At 41.2% G+C, this 19193-nt stretch overlaps 1 protein-coding gene and 1 pseudogene across 1 annotated transcript; both read right to left on the reverse strand.

Annotated features, from left to right (window-relative positions):
- Window positions 1-1971: 1971 nt before the first annotated feature.
- Window positions 1972-16475, reverse strand: LOC139459220 (uncharacterized). The gene is made up of 4 exons (XM_071240674.1): window positions 16355-16475; window positions 6633-6787; window positions 3420-3482; window positions 1972-2569 (listed from the first exon to the last, which is right to left on the reverse strand). The coding sequence occupies exons 2-4, from the start codon at window positions 6775-6777 to the stop codon at window positions 2457-2459; spliced, it is 321 nt and encodes a 106-aa protein (XP_071096775.1). The 5' UTR covers window positions 6778-6787; window positions 16355-16475; the 3' UTR covers window positions 1972-2456.
- A 1034-nt stretch (window positions 16476-17509) lies between these two features.
- On the reverse strand, window positions 17510-18457 carry LOC139458637 (uncharacterized; annotated as a pseudogene).
- Window positions 18458-19193: the final 736 nt, after the last annotated feature.

A 19193-nucleotide genomic window follows, 5' to 3' on the forward strand; every position in this document is an offset into this window, starting at 1 on the left:
TAAAGTGCGGTATGGTGGATGTAAAACTCGGTTGAATATGTCCTGTGTTGAGTGTGTTATGACAGATGCATAACTCTGTTGAATGTGTCCTTTGTTAAGTGTGGTATGGTGGATGTATAATTCGGTTGAATATGTCCTGTGTTAAGTGTGGTATTATGTATAACTCGGTTGAATATGTCCTGTGTTAAGTGTGGTATTATGTATAACTCGGTTGAATATGTCCTGTGTTAAGTGTGGTATGATGTATAACTCAGCCGAATATGTCCTGTGTTAACGCCATTGAACATGGCTTGGGCGACATTGGCAGACCTACACGTCACGGTCAATATCCACCCACCACACTCAATCAACTTGTTGTTGCTCTCACTGGTGAGTGGGAAAACATTTGTCCAGCAGACATTGTTCGACTCACCAGAAGCATGCCTTGAAGAATTCGCGCATTTCTCACCAACAGAGATGGTTTTACCCGATATTAGTAACGTTAGCTGCAAAATGAAAATTTCGAATTCGACCCCCGACCTATTTAACGACCTCGTGCACCACCATCTCATCACTCCAACCATTAGAACCCATTACATCTGATCGCCTATTCCCACGTAGATATTATCATAACACTTCCATTTGCCAATACCATATAGATCAGAAGATACTTCTTGGTGATTTCCACTATGCTGTACTTATTTAGCATGGTATAAACACCCATGCTAATGTGTCTCTTGTTAACTGTTATACCCAAGCCAAATGTATCTCTAGTTTACTGTATAATTGGAAGCTTGATTATATAGGTTGTGTAGTCAACTGAACATATAATGCAGAGGGACAACCACGTAATGTTCAGAAGGTCCGGGACGAGACCGAGCCAGACATTTATTTCTACCCACAACGCATTATGTTTTTAAAAGGTCAAGCATGTCTAGTGCACGATGCTTGTGTGTAAAACGTGACGAGAAATATTTTCCAGTTTATTCTAATTAGCCAGATTATTTAAAAGAACAAAGTCCTACACTCACCTGTCTAACCCCGACACTCTCTCCCTCTAACACACACAGTCATACTTCCATTCAACACTCACACAATCTCTCTCTCTCTCTCTCACACTCACAGTCACACCTCCACCCAACATCCACACACACACACCCTCTATCTCTCACTCACAGTCACACCTCCACCCAACACCCTTACAATCTCTTTCTCTCTCACTCACACCTCCACCAAACACCCACAAATCTCTCTCTCTCTCTCTCTCTCTCTCTCTCTCTCTCTCTCTCTCTCTCTCTCTCTCTCTCTCTCTCACTCACAGTCAAACCTCCACCCAACACCCACACACACACCCTCTCTCTCACACTCACACCTCCACCCAACATCCACACACACTCTCTCTCTCTCTCTCTCTCTCTCTCTCTCTCTCTCTCTCACAGTCACACCTCCACCCAACATCCACACACTCTCTCTCTGACACTCACAGTCACACCTCCATCCAAAACCCACACACTCTCTCTCACACACTCAGTCACACCTCCACCCAACACCCACACAATCTCTCTCTCTCTCTCACTCACAGTCAAAACTCCACCCAACATCCACATACACACACCCTCTCTCTCTCTCTAACAGTCACACCTCCACCCAACACCCACACACTCTATCTCTCACACTCAAACTTTAAAGCCTATTTTATTCAAACATTTTCGTAATCTCCTAATCCCTCTTTACTTCGAGCATATCACTCTTTTATTAGATTAACTGCGTTAACAGTTTTCTTTCCCAAACAAGTCGATATCTCTCGCAAACATGTTCAACAAAGGTAGACATCACAACCATGAAATCAAATAAAGACGGCGATCAGACACAAGTATTCAAACACAACTGTCTGATTTCAATATCAATACTCCCAGGCAACTACACAGAAAAACAGTTACAAATTATGGATGTTAAAAATGTGAACACGAAACACAATGACAAAACGTTAGATCTTTATTGGCCCTCCCGACTTTACCAGTGACGCATGAACTATTACAGAGGCAGAACGAGTTTAAATTGTACAATACGTTATATTACAAAGTCATACATTATGAGGGCATTGTCAAGAAAGGCGCGTTCATTATAAAGCACTTTCCCTTTGATTTTGTAATAATTCGCCAGGTTAGAGCGGTTTATATCTAACAGTAAGCCAAACAAAAGTCTTCATTCATCTTCCTACAACAACGCCCACACAGATTAATCCATAGACATTATTCAAAGAGCAAAAAATATTTATTCCAAAACATTGATTCATATCAACATGGCATTTTCCCCATATACAGATTCGTCCGTCCGGACCATGCAGAAAGCTTTTCAATGTCACTCACGACGGCCTTCTCTGGACTACTAGTGTGCACCGCTAACATAGGGCCTGAAATAACGTGTCAAAATTAAAGCGATCTCATATTGAAACTTCATCCGGTACATCCGGGCACTTATTTGCCAAACCTCAGACTGGGCATGCGCATGTTGGGTTCAGCCTGGCGCTGTTTCAGACCCGAAAGTAGAGCGGCAAGATTGCTGACCAGCATTTTCTGTCGTTTGGCCACTGAAATGAGAAAGAATTCAATGAGCATTCAGCGACTAGGGCTTTATAATACACAGAAGAAGGCCACATATGTTCTGCGCTGGCCGTGATGCTTGTTGTATTCATAACAACGTTAGAGAACAATACTAGGACATATACTAGTTTGTTGTGAGATACAGATGTAATAAGTGCCGGATGGGGCTCAATTCCCGAAAAGTACTGGCATTGTACTTTCTTAAACCCAAATACAACGTTTATTACATTTGACCACCTTTCTGAAAAGGAATTGTGCGTTCATACATGGGAGCCATGCCATGCCAATTTAAACTCATCAGAGAGGTTCACAAAGTACCTGATCTAGCCGACCAGGACCCACTTGCACAAAGCAACCTCCCATACTCCCATACTTTAACATAGGCTTACAATAGTCTTATCGCTAAGATCGCGTTGTGCAAGTGGGTCCTGCTGTCGGATTTCCATTTTTGTGGAAGCATCGGTGGGTGAGATCCCTGACTTTGACTCTGAGAGTGTGGGTTCAACCCCAAGAAGTACAATGGTTTGTATTTTACTAAAAAAGTGTTATTCAAAATATACCAAATGTTGACGATGCAATATGTGTCGACCGTTCTCTTTGAGTCATGTCCCGATTGGCTTGAAATCACCACGAGGAGTACATCAAGATTACATTCTATAACGGTGTTATCTTAATGTTGGAGGAAATTCCAAAGTGTGTAGATGTTTAAAATTATAGTGAAACCCACAAGCACTGGTGTGGCGCCCCTAGACAAAGGTCCTTACATGGGGCGATCTCGACCTCACAGCCACGTCAACACAACACGGATGAGACAATGACAATAAATCGTACACTTACTTGGTTCTTCAAGTTCCTCCGCATCCCGAAACCTCAAGTTCTTAAGAAGCATCTTTGATATGTCTACAACAAAGATAATGCAAGACCGTAAATAGTATTCCAAACCTGACAGCTACACCCTAGCAGAGTATCAGAATCTCATCATGGCCGCTGTGAATGTTTGTTTGTTTCCTGTTTAACGCCGCGCTCAGCAATATTCCAGCTACATGACGGCGGGCTGTATGTGGACCAAACCATCCTGTGATTGACATCATGAGCATCGATCTACGCCCTCTGTAATTGAGGGCAAGATAACATACTGCTACACTTAGGGAACCCCAGGCAAGACAAACAAAGGCAGTCGTCGAGGGGTTTAAAATATGGAAACGACATATTCGAGTCCACAAAGACGGGTACCCACTCACTGCTGGGTGAACAGAGGCACATTCCGAACAAAGCCACTTGCCTAAGGAGACACAACATGTGGTACATGTGCTTCAGTGTGGGACAGGACCGAAGCCCTAGAAACTCTCAGGAGTCAAGTGGTCACCCATCCAACTACTCTCCGAGACCAACGTTGCTGAACTTCACCTGATTTGTGATTTGTCATCTGTGATCAGTTCACTGTCTAATCTCGTTAAAAGACATAATCTCTCTTAAAGGGTTAAATCATGAACCATGTAATTGTCCTATCCACCACACGCTTATAATTAATGATGATTTGTCGCTTTTATCTGCAATATATGAGTTTCAATAAGAAAAAGAATGGTGAAAATCGACAGATTAGACGACACATAGGGACTGTCCGCTTAATACCCCAGGGAGGAACCAAACTTTGAAAACTTGATTTTCAAAATAACCCCTATAAATTGATTAAAACACGATATTAAAACACGATTTTGAGTGTAAGGTAGAATTTTACCGAACCGATTCACAGGTGAAAAGGTGAATAGATGAAATATGTTATAGTTTCAAACTTATCATTGTGAACTCAAGCCTACATCACTTTGCGTGTCTTTTGGGATACTGATGTTGGTCTAAGCCATCGCTTGCCGGGTTTGTACAACGGATTAAGCACATAATGCTTGTCCCGGAAATTGCTGTCGAGATTGCGAGAATGTCCCCTACAGGATTCCATACACTTCTGAAAGAGTTGAAGATTAAGTTGAGGTGAGGTCAGATGGGATGGCTTTTAAGATTATCTCACGTATATACCCGTGTGTGTGTTTGTGCGTGCGTGTGTGTGTGTGTGTGTGTGTGTGTGTGTGTGTGTGTGTGTGTGTGTGTGTGTGTGTGTGTGTCTGTCTGTCTGTCTGTGTGTGTGTGTGTGTGTGTGTGTGTGCGCGCGTTCGTGTGTGTGTGTGTGTGCGCCGAACGCAAGGCATGGTATCGGCAAGGGATCGAACCACAGACCTTCCGCTCTCCGGCCCGACGCTTTATCAACTAGACCACGGAGAGTGTGCCTGCACGTTAAGGGAATATGTGCATGTTGTTGGTATTTTGACAAATGCGTCGTGCAATCATACTTACTAATTCTCTATTGTGACACTCGGGGCATGAAAAGGTGTATAGTGATCAACGAAGCGGTAAGTTGAATCTGTATAATGGCGAAAGGTATCACATGCAACCAGTGATCGAGAGTATAAGGACAGATTCATATAATCGGTGAGGGCCCTTAATTGATAAATAGCTGGGCATAATGGCGATGACGCACCCATATCCTATACCCTCTGTTGAGATGAATTTAAAAATATTTAAGTATTGAGCGGGATATTTATGATTTGTTTAACACCCGCCCTTAACCAAATGTCACAAATGTCGATGCGTTATATTCAGGTTTTTGTTTTATCCCAACCGAGTCCGGAATGTAACGGGAACATTTAAAGTAAGTGGCCAGAGGGAATATATCCCCAAAATTCCTTTAGAAAAAACTTTCTTTATTACTTGACCGCCTCCGTGGTCTAGTGGTAGAGCGTCCGCCCGGAGAGCGGAAGGTCCGGGGTTCGATCCCCGGCCGCGTCTACCAAAAGACGTTAAAAGATGGTACTTGTTGTTACCCTGTCTGGCGCTCGGCATTAAGGGGCTAAAACAAGGACTGGTCGGCTCGGAGTCGGTATACTGTGTCTCAGTGGGGTATTCGTGTTAAACTGCGGCATGGTATCTCAGTGTGCTAGCACTATAAATCGGCATTAGTCCGGACCAGTACAAGCACGTCGCTTTATAAGTGCGATAATCCTGGACGCGACGTTAAACCCCATTTCACCTCACCTCACCGTCTTTATTACTTTATGTTTCTTTCCTTTAACTGACACTACTTTTAAGAAATCATAAAATTGGATCCTTTCCTTATGACATCCATAATCGCCCCGTTCAAAGCGACGTTATCACCAATGCATTCACTCACAATGAGAATCTTTTGAAACTGTACTATAGTAGGGTACGAGGAATATTCCAGCTATATCTCGGCAGGGGTACACAATACTGCCAGCATTGCACTCTGAGGGGACATGAAGCCAGGGCCCGTTTGCACGAAGCGGTCGTAGCAGTCTGTCAGAATTAACAACGTCAATGCCTTTCGTGTTGTTGCACTGGGCAATGTTCCATATTGCAGCAATATGACGGCAGTCTAAAACAATCAGATCTGGGACCTGTTCCACAAAGCGATCTTAGCGCTACGACTGTCCTAAGCCTATGTTTAAGTATGGGAGTTACGATCATCTTACCGCTAAGATCGCTTTGTGAAACAGGGCCCTGGTCCAGACATGCATCAACCAAGTCGGCGAGTCTGACTAACCGATTCCGCTTGTCGCTTCTTATGTTTGTTCGTTTGATGCTTAACATCGCACTCAGCAATATTCCAGCTATATAACGGTGGTCTTTAAATCATCGAGTCTGGACCAGACAATCCAGTGATTGACATCATGAGCATTGGTCATCGCTATTGGGATACGATGACATGCATCAACCAAGTCAGCGAGCCTGACCACCGATCTCGTTAGTGGCCCCTTACGACAAGTATAGTCGCATTGGTTGCTGAAGACCTACCCCGGATCTTCACGGGTCCGCTTCTTATGACAATCGTTGGTTGCTGAGACCATTTATTACCCGAATATTCCGGGGTTCATTGCAAGTACTGCTAAGGTCGCATCGTGTGTATGCCCGTGCCTCCTGTGAAACGAGCTACAGGATACCAACTGCTTTCGTTTGAAATGAAATCTCTAAGACTCTACTCACCGTCCCGCAAGTTCCGTTTGTCTTGTAAGCCAGTGACACTTAAGTCTCCAGTTTCGTCGCTAGGGAACACTGCAGACATCACAAGGCACGTGGATGCAATGAAGACAATGAAAGACAGAAGGAGTTGGCTGACTCGTGGGTTCATCGTAGCTGATCTGGAAATATAGCACAGACAACTGTCGTTAGTTCTCAATCGGCGCCCGGAGATCGGAAGGTACGTGGTTCGATTTTCCAGCCGCGGCATACCAAACGACGTTATAAGATGGTACTTGTTGTTACCCTGTCTGGCGCTCGGCATTTAGGGGCTAAAACAAGGACTGGTCGGCTCGGAGTCAGTTTACTGTGTCTGAGTGGGGTATTTATATTAAACTGCGGCATGGTCTCTCACTGAGCTAGCACTATAAATCGGCATCAGTCCGGACTAGTACAAGCACACACGCACGCACGCACGCACGCACGCACGCACGCACGCAAGCACGCACGCAAGCACGCAAGTGCATGGACGTCGTTATATAAGTGCAAAAGTCTTGGACTCGACGTTTAACCCAATTTCACCTAACTCACCTCACCTCAATCGGCGCGTGATTATCCCGACTAAAAACCCGATCGTTAAACTCGCTTTGTGCTTATATCTAGTTAACACTCGTGTTCAAACTCGACATGTATTTATCTCGACTTACCACCCGATGGTTAAACTCGACATGTATGTATCTCGACTGAACACCCGATGGTCAAACCAAACATGTGTTTATCTCGACTGAACTCCGAGGGTCAAACGCGACATGTATGTATCTCGACAGAACTCCCGGTGGTCAAAAAAAGCATGTGCTTAACGAAATGCAACCACAATTTGGTCCTGTTCTAAATAACGCCCGGTGCTCGATTTCCGTACCTCGAGATATAAACCCGATGGTCCACAAATAGGGCTGGAGTGTCTTTGTTTGCTTGTTGTTTAATGACGTATTCAGCAACATTGCAGGTAAATCGATGCAGTCTGTTAATAATTGAGTATGTACCTGACATTCCAGTGATTGACAGCATGAGCAACGATCCACACAATTAAGCTCTCGCCAAATGTCAAACAAGCTACATGACTGACCAATCAGACAGTCCGAAGGGATAAAGGGAGCCGCCATTTTGTTCGACAACTTTAAGCCTGTTTCACTTTTATTGAAGTGGTCGATGTTTTAAACATTTATTCGACAATATCATCCAGAAACATCTGCATCTCCGGAAATGTAACATGATTTATTATTGGAAGTATACACATATTTTTTTATAAATTCCAATACATGTTCAAGCTGTAAAAATTAGGAGATAAACATTATGTGGTATCAGATTTGAGGGTATTTTCATTCGAAACCAAGGGCGTTAGTCGAAGGTTTCAAATGTCAAAATCTCTGGGCATCGAATACTCACCTAAACCTCAAATCTGAGAACACAGAATGTTTATTGACATTATAAAGTTATCAGTCGTTTTAGGAAGAAAGTCTTCTAACAGCTTCGGGACAGGCATGACGTCACTTTTGAATGTTATAACGTTATCCTGGATACGAAGACTGCAAAGTAGATTGTATGTCGTCACATGCCTCTGTGACAAATGAACTGCCTGGTTAGCAAAGTGAGGGGAAAAAGCAACTATATCGAGGTTGTTCTGATAAATGTTGATAAAACGTAAAATTTAATTAACGTTGTATCCATTTCACCAAGCCAATGGCTCCATTTACAAATTTGGGATTGAGAAAAAAATATATGATTATCAAGAAAAGTATTTATACGCAGTGAAACTTCATGCGCAGTCAAGGAGACGTCGGGCCTTCGAATCATATTTAATCACGTTTTACAACCAATCAAATTGCAGCAAATACTCCCATTCGTTTTACAATGTCAAGCTCGTTAATAAGGATCATTTAAATGGTTTCATTCACAGCATTTTCAATGAGGTTTAATAATCAAGATTCGCTTCTTTTCCGGACCCATCCTGTTAAGGAGAATTTTATTGTCATACTCTATTACATCTCTATCCTGTTATGATAAATACAACGAACGCCCTCGCCACCGAGGCTTCGTTTCGAAAGTGACGTCACCATATTAACCTCTCATATTATTTAATAATAATTGATTAAATAAAGCGACAAAATCCAATAGAAATCTGAAAACAGAAGAGTCGATTGTGGGATTCCGACTATATCATGAGTATGTGTTTATGAATCACTATCAAATAGTGATGATACCAGGTGTTCGCGACAAGGGGAGCGTATCCTCCCCCATCCTTGACACCCGTCACACAGCACAGACTTATATCGCACTTTTTAAAAATTATTTACCTTTTTATTTCGCACAGAATTTCTCTCGCCCATTATTTATTATTAACGTTATTTATTTAGCACAGAATGTATTTCGCACATTATTTATTATTTACATTTTTTATTTAGAAAAGATTTTCTCTCGCACAATATTTATTATTTACAGAATTTATCTCGCTCATGACTGTCATTTGAACGGCAATTTTGCAGCATATACTTTTAATAGAATAGCGACTCAATGACCGGGATAATACAGCATGTGAACCACCTTTACTTGGCACTGGTGTCACTTCCAGGACCTTAGGGGGCACGGGGGGCCCAGTCGTCTAAGGCGCCGCGATTCGCTGTGCAGAGTTGCGTCCCCTTGGCACACCAGAAACATATGATTGTGGGTTCGAATCCCGGTTCGCCCCGATTATGTTTCTAGTTTTGTCAGCACCATACCCGTGCTCGTGGGTTTCACCGAAGTGATAAACGTCTGAGACCTGCATAACTTCGGGCTTTCCTCCCACATTAAGCTGACACTCCGCGATATAACTGGAATACTGTTAAAAGCGGCGTTAAACCCAACTCACTCACTCACTCACTCACTCACTCACTCACTCTCTCACTCACTCACTCACTCACTCTAGAGACCTTAACAAGGAGGGCCGACCTACATGGCTTCTTTGAAGGTTTAGCCCTCAGTATCGGAAACGGATATGTTATTCGTTGTGTGAAAGGTTGTTGTTTTTCTTGATTCTAAATACTCAGTGCCCAAAAGGCAGCAAGTGCGAGTAACGATGTTAATTGTTACGATATTTGTGAACAAAGAGTAAATGAACCTTTAAGCTCTACATCTCTCGATCCATTTCCAAACTCTTCTTAATCTGTTTCATTTCATCTCACAAAACTCAGGGAATATTCCGCCCCACTTAAATTGTGTCTCTGTTTCATTGAACATCAGTCTTTTTATTACATAATGGAAAATAGAAGTTTGTCAGGTTAATTTCGGAAAACCTTTCATTATAAAAATGAGTGAAGCGCACGCATTGACGTGTAATGACAAAGTTAATAAGGCCACACGAATTGGTGAAAAATATATAGAAAGTTTATTGAATCTGACATCGCTTAATCAATTAGGAGCGTATTGCATACAATTCCGCTAGTTACACATGTCGCTCTGATTTCACGATCGTGGCAGCTGGAGCCCATCATTAATCTCAACAACCGTAACTCGTATATGAACACCAGACCATTCATTCTCCATGTGAGCAATGGTGGCTCGATGATGTTTGGAAAGATGATCATTTTCCCGATTAACGAAACATGGGAGTACTATTTCTTGGCACTAATGCTATTGATCAAGACAAATTGAACGACCTCTTAACGTGAAGGATTATAGAGGTGAGGTGAGGTGAGGTGAAATGGGGTTTAACGTCGCGTCCAAGATTAGTGCAGTTATATAGCGACGTCCATGCACGTGTGTGTGTGTGTGTGTGGCTGCTTGTACTAGTCCGGACTGATGCCGATTTATAGTGCTAGCCCAATGAGATACAATGCCGCAGTTTAACATGAATACCCTACTCAGACACAGTATACTGACTCCGAGCCGACCAGTCCTTGTTTTAGCCCCTTAATGCCGAGCGCCAGACAGGGTACCAACAAGTACCATCTTTTAACGTCTCTTGGTATGACCTTCCGCTCTACGGGTGGACGCTCTACCTATAGACCACGGAGGCGGTCGTGGCAGTATAGAAATACAAAGCGATCAATTGTGCTAATGTTCTTTATCAACGTAAACGTTTGGTGGATCTCTGCAACAGGCTCATCCCCGCGCTTGGCATTAGGAACAATATATAACACATTTGTCAGAAAATACATAACTATATACAGAGTACTTTAAAACGACGTAATAAGCGCCCCGCTTTAATAAGCGCCCACGGTGATATTTACTAATATATTGGCTAGTGAACAATCCAAATTAGCACCCCTTCCAATTGATCAATGTACAAAAGACTTATTTATTCGCGAAAAATACGCACTCGTGTGTATTATGCATCCTTAATTATGGGCAATTTAATTCTTGAAAAATATATCTGTCGTATATGAACATTTCAGGCTGTCAGCATAAACCACGAAATTTATCTTTCAACTTTGGTGGTTTTTTTCACCAACATAACATTCTTATAAGAGCCCCTTTATTTCTAATTTTGAGAGCTCCCTGGGCGCTTATTACATCGAATACGGTAATGCATATTAACATATACACCACAACACGGTATGCACAAGGCGATACAGTGTAAACATATGTACAATATATTATATACTATTCAAGAAGATAAACAGTGAGTGTATGGTTTTACGCCACTTTTAGCAATATTCCAGCAATATCACGGCATGGGTCACCAGAAATGGGCTTCACACATTGTTCCCATGTCGAGAATCGAACCCGGGTCTTCGGCGTGACGAGCGAACGCTTTAACCACTAGGCTACCCGACCGCCCCCCAAAAGGTAAAGAACACATTTACACAAAGTCAGATCAAACAATTGGGTGTCCCTTAATTTCTTGTTAGATGTGAGGTGAGGTTAAATTGGGTTTAACGTCGCGTCCAAGATTATTGCACTTATATAGCGACGTGCATGCACGTGTATGTGTGTGTGTGGCTTCTTGTACTAGTCCGGACTGATGCCGATTTATAGTGCTAGCCCACTGAGATACCATGCCGCAGTTTAACATGAATACCCCACTCAGACACAGTATACTGACTCCGAGCCGACCAGTCCTTGTTTTAGCCCCTTAATGCCGAGCGCCAGACAGGGTAACAACAAGTACAATCTTTTAACGTCTTTTTGTATGACGCGGCCCGGGATCGAACCCCGGACCTTCCGCTCTCCGGGCGGACGCTCTACCACAAGACCACGGAGGCGGTCTCTTGTTAGAAGTATACTTGATGTATATAGGGGGATCAGGCAACAGCAGTTGTTACTGGGGGTATTTAGGGGCGGTCGGATAGCCCAGTGGTTAAAGCGTTCGCTCGTCACGCTGAAGACCCGGGTTCGATTCCCGACATGGGTACAATGTGTGAAGCCTATTTCTGGTGTCCCCCGCCGTGATATTGCTGGAATATTGCTAAAAGCGGCGTAAAACCATAAAGCTACCCTACCGCCCCCCCTCCCCAATGGGATGAAGTCTCCGGGTGTTTATAAAGGAAGATAAAAGGGGTGCCCGAATATCTAACACTTAGTCATACTTCAAGCAAATGAATTTCAATGGTGAACTGGATTATAGGAACAGAGATTCTGTTTCTTTTACTGCCTGTTGTTCAAACTGTACTGGAAAAAAGTATGAATTTTGTCAAAATGTCGATCAACACCTTTTTATTGGCTTCAAGTGGTTTGCAATATTCGTGACGGATCGGCTGTACTCACTCCAAGCTTAGCACATGGCGTTAGCATGATCTAGTTCATCTCCCGCCTTTAGCTACATACATGCCACTGCATCCACACTAACACATCCAAGGTCAGGATGTCGTGACTAGTCAGTGTCCTCTATGTGTACTTACAACATATATAATTATACACATGATTATAAATGATTCTTTATTATAATGGTTGAAATGTTTATACATTTGCTGAATATTGTTTGGTATAAATCGTTTCCTGTATTTCTTTTCTGTAAACAGTTTATAGTTGATATATTTTTTTACAAAATGGCTTACTTATATTGAAATACAGAAACCGGATCTGATTATGTCAGAAAATATAGTGGAACTCCTTCATGGCAAATGTATTTTGACTACCGTTTCACTTGATCCTCTACTTCTTTGCATCATACATGTGTATGGTGCACCCCTCAAAACTATCTGGAGGTAAAGGAGCATCTTAGATATTTATCAAAATGAGGTCGATGCAGATATTTCACAAAGATACAAACGAAAATTTCTTTTCCAACTATATAAAGAAACAGTACAGACCCATCACTTTATCAACATTTATTATTTCACTTTCTTAGATAACTCATTGATTCCATAATCCCACTCAGAGCCTTGTCACATTAACACTGTCCAAACAGCGAATTGACTTATATCCCTTCACATGCACATTTACTAACGTAAGTACTTTTACACATGTGTAACTATACATACGTGCCTATATGTAAATTTACTGTGCGTTCACATGAAAAGCATCTCAGGTGTGTAAATAAAGTATGGAAATTGTGAAGGCACACATATTCGTCAGTCTGTTCACGACAGGTTGTTTTCCAATCAAAGTTGATGAGTCACTTCATGCAACATGTGTTTGATTTAATTTGTACATAAAGTTTTGACTCCTTGAAACCAAAAGAAAGCACCGTCCGCTCTATTCCGTATATATACGCATAAAAGTTGGCAACTGTTGACAATTTGTTTGGTGTTGGCAAACGAACAGATATTAATTAGATCATCCCCTTACGTTGACATAAACGTTCACATTGCAACATATACACACAGTGCAAATGTACATTTACATTTGCACCTGCTCCAGACATGATGTCAATCTGCTCCTGGTGTAAATATACACACATGAGTAAACGCGTTCTCATGACACGTATACTCACGTATGTATTTCTACACACGTATGCACCTATACACGCATATGTATAGAGGCGCATGTGAACAGGGTATTAGTCTAGTGAGAGGAACACTGATGGTTGCAGAGTTTCTCGAACAAAGACTTTTTGTAGCAACGGTTTTGGTAGTATATCTGTTAGATTGGACGGAGCCGTATCGTGATTAATTTTGGAGAAAAAAAATAAATTTACGTTTCTTTCTACGCTCAACTGAGGGTTCCTAGTCTGTAGAACGTGAGGGGGCATACCATGGGGCAGGCCAGCCACCTTGCGTGCAATATACAAATTGCATTTTTTCTAATCCTCACTGTGTCCTTCCGTATAACCATCTGTACTTCACGTGCGTATAAAAATAAAAGCGACAAACCTTTCACCTATTCATAAAACAAAGGGGCGGTCGGGTAGCCTAGTGGTTAAAGCGTTCGCTCGTCACGCCGAAGACCCGGGTGTTTTCCAGTGGCAAATTGTCTTGTTTTATAGATACAATAATAAAAACATTTCAAAGATAATTAATTCGATAAGAAAACTCAAATATCGTCCTCACAGAAATGCAATTAAAAATATCTATAATATTTTTATCATGATTATTTGACAGCTACTCATAAAAACATGTTCATGATAATGTTGGGGCGGTCGGGTAGCCTCGTGGTTAAAACTTTCGCTCGTCACGCCGCAGACATGGGTACAATGTGTGAAGCCCATTTCTATGGTCCCCCGCCGTGATATTGTTGGAATATTGCTAAAAGCGGCGTAAAACCATACTCACTCACTCACTCATAAAACAAAATCGATTGTAGGAGTCCGACTTTATCATGAGTCTGTGAGTGAGTATGGTTTTACGCCGCTTTTAGCAATATCGCGGCAGGGGACTCCAGAAATGAGCTTCACACATTGTACCCATGTCTGCGGCGTGACGAGCGAAAGTTTCAACCACGAGGCTACCCGACCGCCCCAACATTATCATGAACATGTTTTTATGAGTAACTGTCAAATAATCATGATAAAAATATTATAGATATTTTTAATAGCATTTCTGTGGGGACGATATTTGAGTTTTCTTATCGAATTAATTATCTTTGAAATGTTTTTATTATTGTATCTATAAAACAAGACAATTTGCCACTGGAAAACACCCACGTGATTTTCAAAGCTGATTTCTTTTCCTTTGAAATATAGATGTAGACTTCGAGAGTTTTCTTTGCGAGTGAATTGAACAGATTTATTTCTAGGCCCCCTTGTCCAAGGCTGTTCTGTTTCGTGTTATCCAACAATAATAAACGCTCTCTGAACGTCATACGGTGCTAATCGCGTGCTGCTAGCTGGGATTAATTCTAAACGCCTACACAAGTGTGATAATGATGGATATATTTGACACCGGGAGGACAATCACTTATTGTCCCGTTCCTGGTCCTCAGATACTAATATCGGTCAGGTAATTTCGAATTGTTGATGTGATAATTGAGAGAACATTACTCATAACGTATCCACGTATATTGACTAACACATCGTATACAGAACACCGTTCGCATCTCACTTAACACAACATTTAATTCAGGCCCATTTACCACATTTTCAATAGACGTTATTAAAAGCTCTATAATAATCCGCACAAAGAGAGAAATACTACTGGCTCCAGAAAATGTATCCCCAAAACCTTGTCTCAAAGATTAACTTAAACCCTAATACAACCAAGGAAGGATTTTGTTTATATTCACAGAACGTATTTGTGACACGTGGAATTAATACCATGCAGATTCGCAAAAACTCAAAGGATTTTGCAGTTTCAGAAAATGAAAGCGAAAAAACTTTTCCAAAGACACAAGCAACATCTACAAAAAGCAACATCGATTTACGATTCAAACTGTATCATGAGCAAGTGTTAACGAACCATAATTATCAAATAGTGATGACTCTAGAAGTTCGCGAAAAGGTGAGCGCACCCCGCCCCACCAGGTCCAATTATGTGAACACAAATGATTTCCCAACTGTCTACAACTAACTCTAACGACAAACTTCATTCCTGGACCCATGGGGAATTTGACATAAAACGTAGTGACCTTAGATATAGTTGTAGGTCTATATTCAGGGTTCAGAACAGTTTGTCAAAAATGAAAACAAATGTCATCCGAGGTTTTCTGAGAAAACAATACATGAATGCTGAACTTCAATATAGGTAACAGCTCTGGGAACTTTAGGGGTAGGACATTTGAAATAAGTAGGCTTCCCAAGAGGCCCGAATTGCCCCCCCCCCCCCTTCGTGTTGATCCCTTCACTTTACGCATACGAGTAAACATTTCTTCTCTGTTATGAAAATCAAAACATGTGAATTTGGCCAAAAAGTTTAACTTACGCTTCAGGGATATCGATGATCTAATATCTTCAGTAACTGTCAAATAGCCTGTTCCCCTACATTGATTTATCCCCGAATTAGAATGAAAGAGAGCAGTGACACCGCCTAAGTTGTTTCATGTTCAGATCTATACATAAATAAGAGTGACAAAAAGCTCCCCAAAAGACTGTATGACAAGAGGGATGACTTCAACTTTCCAATAGTAAACTTTCCCCTAATGGCGATCACCTTTCCATCAGCTCCAGTGTCTTCTATCCATTTTGATAAAAAGCAACAACAAAAAGTACAATGTAAGTCGTAGACTATACTTTCAAAGAAAAACGAACAAAAATAACTACGACTATTAGAAAGGTTATCAATACCAAAGTGCAATAGCTGATGAAAGGCTTACAGTATATCTGACCTATCAAGACGAATTCACAAAATAGCAATAGGAAACGAAATGTGATTAGTAACCATAGGTTGTCCCCTTACCTTCTAATGTTGATGGCGCTGGTTGTCGTCTGAGAGGGCACGGATATTGAGCACAGGCTATTTATACCAATTTATACCAACGTCACTTGAAGGCTACGCCCAGTTATATTCATCGTCACCTATTGTTCCAGGGATGCAGGAGCGAGGATGGACATGATGGAGTAGCTAGGTGGTGGGGGAGTAGCTGGGAGGATGACGGAGCTTGTCGATTGTCGCGCGCATACAGGAAATCTCCCGATTAACTTTGTATTGCCTTCTCTCGGAACATCAATGTTATAATTGCTACTGTGAAATCAACTCGATATTTTGTTTCAATTAACCAAATGGTCAAAACAATCATAGATCGTTTTATTTACTCTGAAGCAGTTTGGATGCTAAATATAACCAGATTCATGGATTCGCTCCTCAGTAGCTTTGTGAAAATGAATATAATCTGTTCTCAAGCGTGTGTTGCAACGACCACTCGTTAAACAATACCGCTTTCAAAAGTTACATATTCATTGGGATGTCGTGTAAGCTTCGCAGACCAAATCTTACCCGCTTTCAATGCGTCATTTCACAACGCTTCCGACGCGAATAAAGCTGTAATTATCATTGTAATAGTTTGCCAACGTCGATCCGCAACGCATGGCTGCACACGTTGAATTTGACGTCAACGTCGCTGCCGTGTCAAACGATGAACGCTGTTTGTCAGTGGGGGATGTAAGCTGAAGGTTTCGATCTTCGTTTTGATCTTTATAATTTCCGCTGATCTACAAATAAAACCAATGTTTGCGAAAAGACAGACTCCTGTCCGTTCAAACCTTTCATTTCCCTTGGCAACGCCACGCATCAGTTGCAGCTTTTACATTGTGACTTTACAAAACTGTTACTTAAGGGAATCAATAAAAGTTTGAATGTGGATTTTTCTTTTCTTCTCCAGCCTTACGATCAAACTTTGCAGAGCAGTTTAAACAAACTCCGCTATATTTCATTGATATTAAAGCATATGCTTTATTGTTTTGTAACTTAATGCAACATCGGTAATATACTTTTGAATAAAAATATGCTTTGTCGATCTGTAGCTGAGCATCAGAAATACTTCATCGCTAACAATATATAACAACGTATTTGACTTTGATTTATTTGAAGTCTTTTATTTCCAAATTTAGTTCGTCAGAACAGAACTTTTTTGACGATCAGCCCGGGATCCCCGGCATATGAGGTACAAATTTGCAAACAGTGTATACACAAGATGGCGGGTTTTACAGTTTTTGTAAAAACATTACAGGATGTGCAGAGTTTTTTAATAACATTTATTTTTTTACAATTAAAAAATTCTTTAAATTTAAACACATTTGGGTTTTTAGCATATGAAATTGGAACGCGTAATTTCCGTTGTGGTTTTAAAAAGGACAAAGAAACATATAATGACTTCATCACCAACATCGTTGATTTGGGATTTTGTGCCACCTACCTAGGTCAATAGGTAAATGGTGAAATGAGGTTCTAAACAAAAGGAATTTTACAGCCAACGAGAAAGAGATAAATAATAAATACTTTTCAAGGACGAGCTCAGTTTTAAATTTGCGATATATGATACCTTTAGAAGAATATGTAATCTCCGCATTCCACGGTTGAGTTGCTATATCAGATACTTTTAACAAAATGATTGATTTAAGGACATTAGGAGGAACTGCTTGTTGGCTTAACCAAATACAACTATAGCCCGTTACATTGAAATACTTTCCAAACATTTAATCTATTTTTTTACAGCTATTGTTTGTACAGGCTTCATTATATAACATTTGATATAGAATTCTTGATAACTTTTGTTCTTTGCCAGATAAACCCTTACCCCAAAAACATACCATTCGATATTTGGCAGAATTAATCAAAGGTACTCTTCCAAGTTCTCCATACAGCATGTATAAAGGTGTACTTTTCTTAATGGGAAGTAATTTATGTACAAAATTAACGTGAAAAGATTTAATTTGTTTACAATTTTCAAAACTCCAGATTTCACAACTATATAATAGAGCTGGTTTTTACCACCTCGAAGAGTTATAATTGACATTTTATGGATAGATTAAATGTTTGACTTTTACGTAATACATAGTACATGGCCTTCGTGCCAGATTCACAATTTGCTTTTATAGAAGTTTTAAAAAAGTTATTATTTGTAAAGTGAATTTCAAGATATTTACACTACACTGACACACTAGTATTCGATTGGTGACCCATTTGATAATATATGTTTACTCTTGCCTCAACGGGGGCACGGGTGGCCCAGTCGTGTAAGGCGCCGAGATTCGCTGTGCAGAGTTGCGTCCCTTGCGAACGCCCGAAACCTATGATTGTGGGTTCGAATCCCGGGTCGCTCCGATTATGTTTCTAGGTTTGTCAGCACCATACCCGTGCTCGTGGGTTTCACCGAAGTGGTAAACCTCTGAGACCTGCATCACTTCGGGATTTCCTCCCCACATTAAGCTGACACGCCGTGGTATGACTGAAATACTGTTAAAAGCGGCGTTAATTGCTCACCTGAAAAAAACACACGGGAACATATGGTACAAGTCAAAATAGGGAATTGCATCAGACATTATGTTTGTCTCTGATGCGTCAAATTTGGAAATATCCTCCACATGTCTACAACAAAACTTTTTGAAAGCTTTACTGAGGCCATGGATGTTTTAACCTTAATCAAACAACTTCTGAGCAAGGATTTGACATCTTGGTACAGAGAGTATGCTCGATTGCACCTCAAAATGTGACACCATAGGCTGGGGCTGCAGCAATAGTGCTCGACATAAAGCGAAAGTTCACTATTGGAAAGTTGAAGTCATTCTTGTGGAGAGCG

This window comes from Haliotis cracherodii, unplaced genomic scaffold (assembly GCF_022045235.1).
Source record: "Haliotis cracherodii isolate W230 unplaced genomic scaffold, xgHalCrac1.p SCAF_13, whole genome shotgun sequence".
NCBI classification, from domain to species: domain Eukaryota; kingdom Metazoa; phylum Mollusca; class Gastropoda; order Lepetellida; family Haliotidae; genus Haliotis; species Haliotis cracherodii.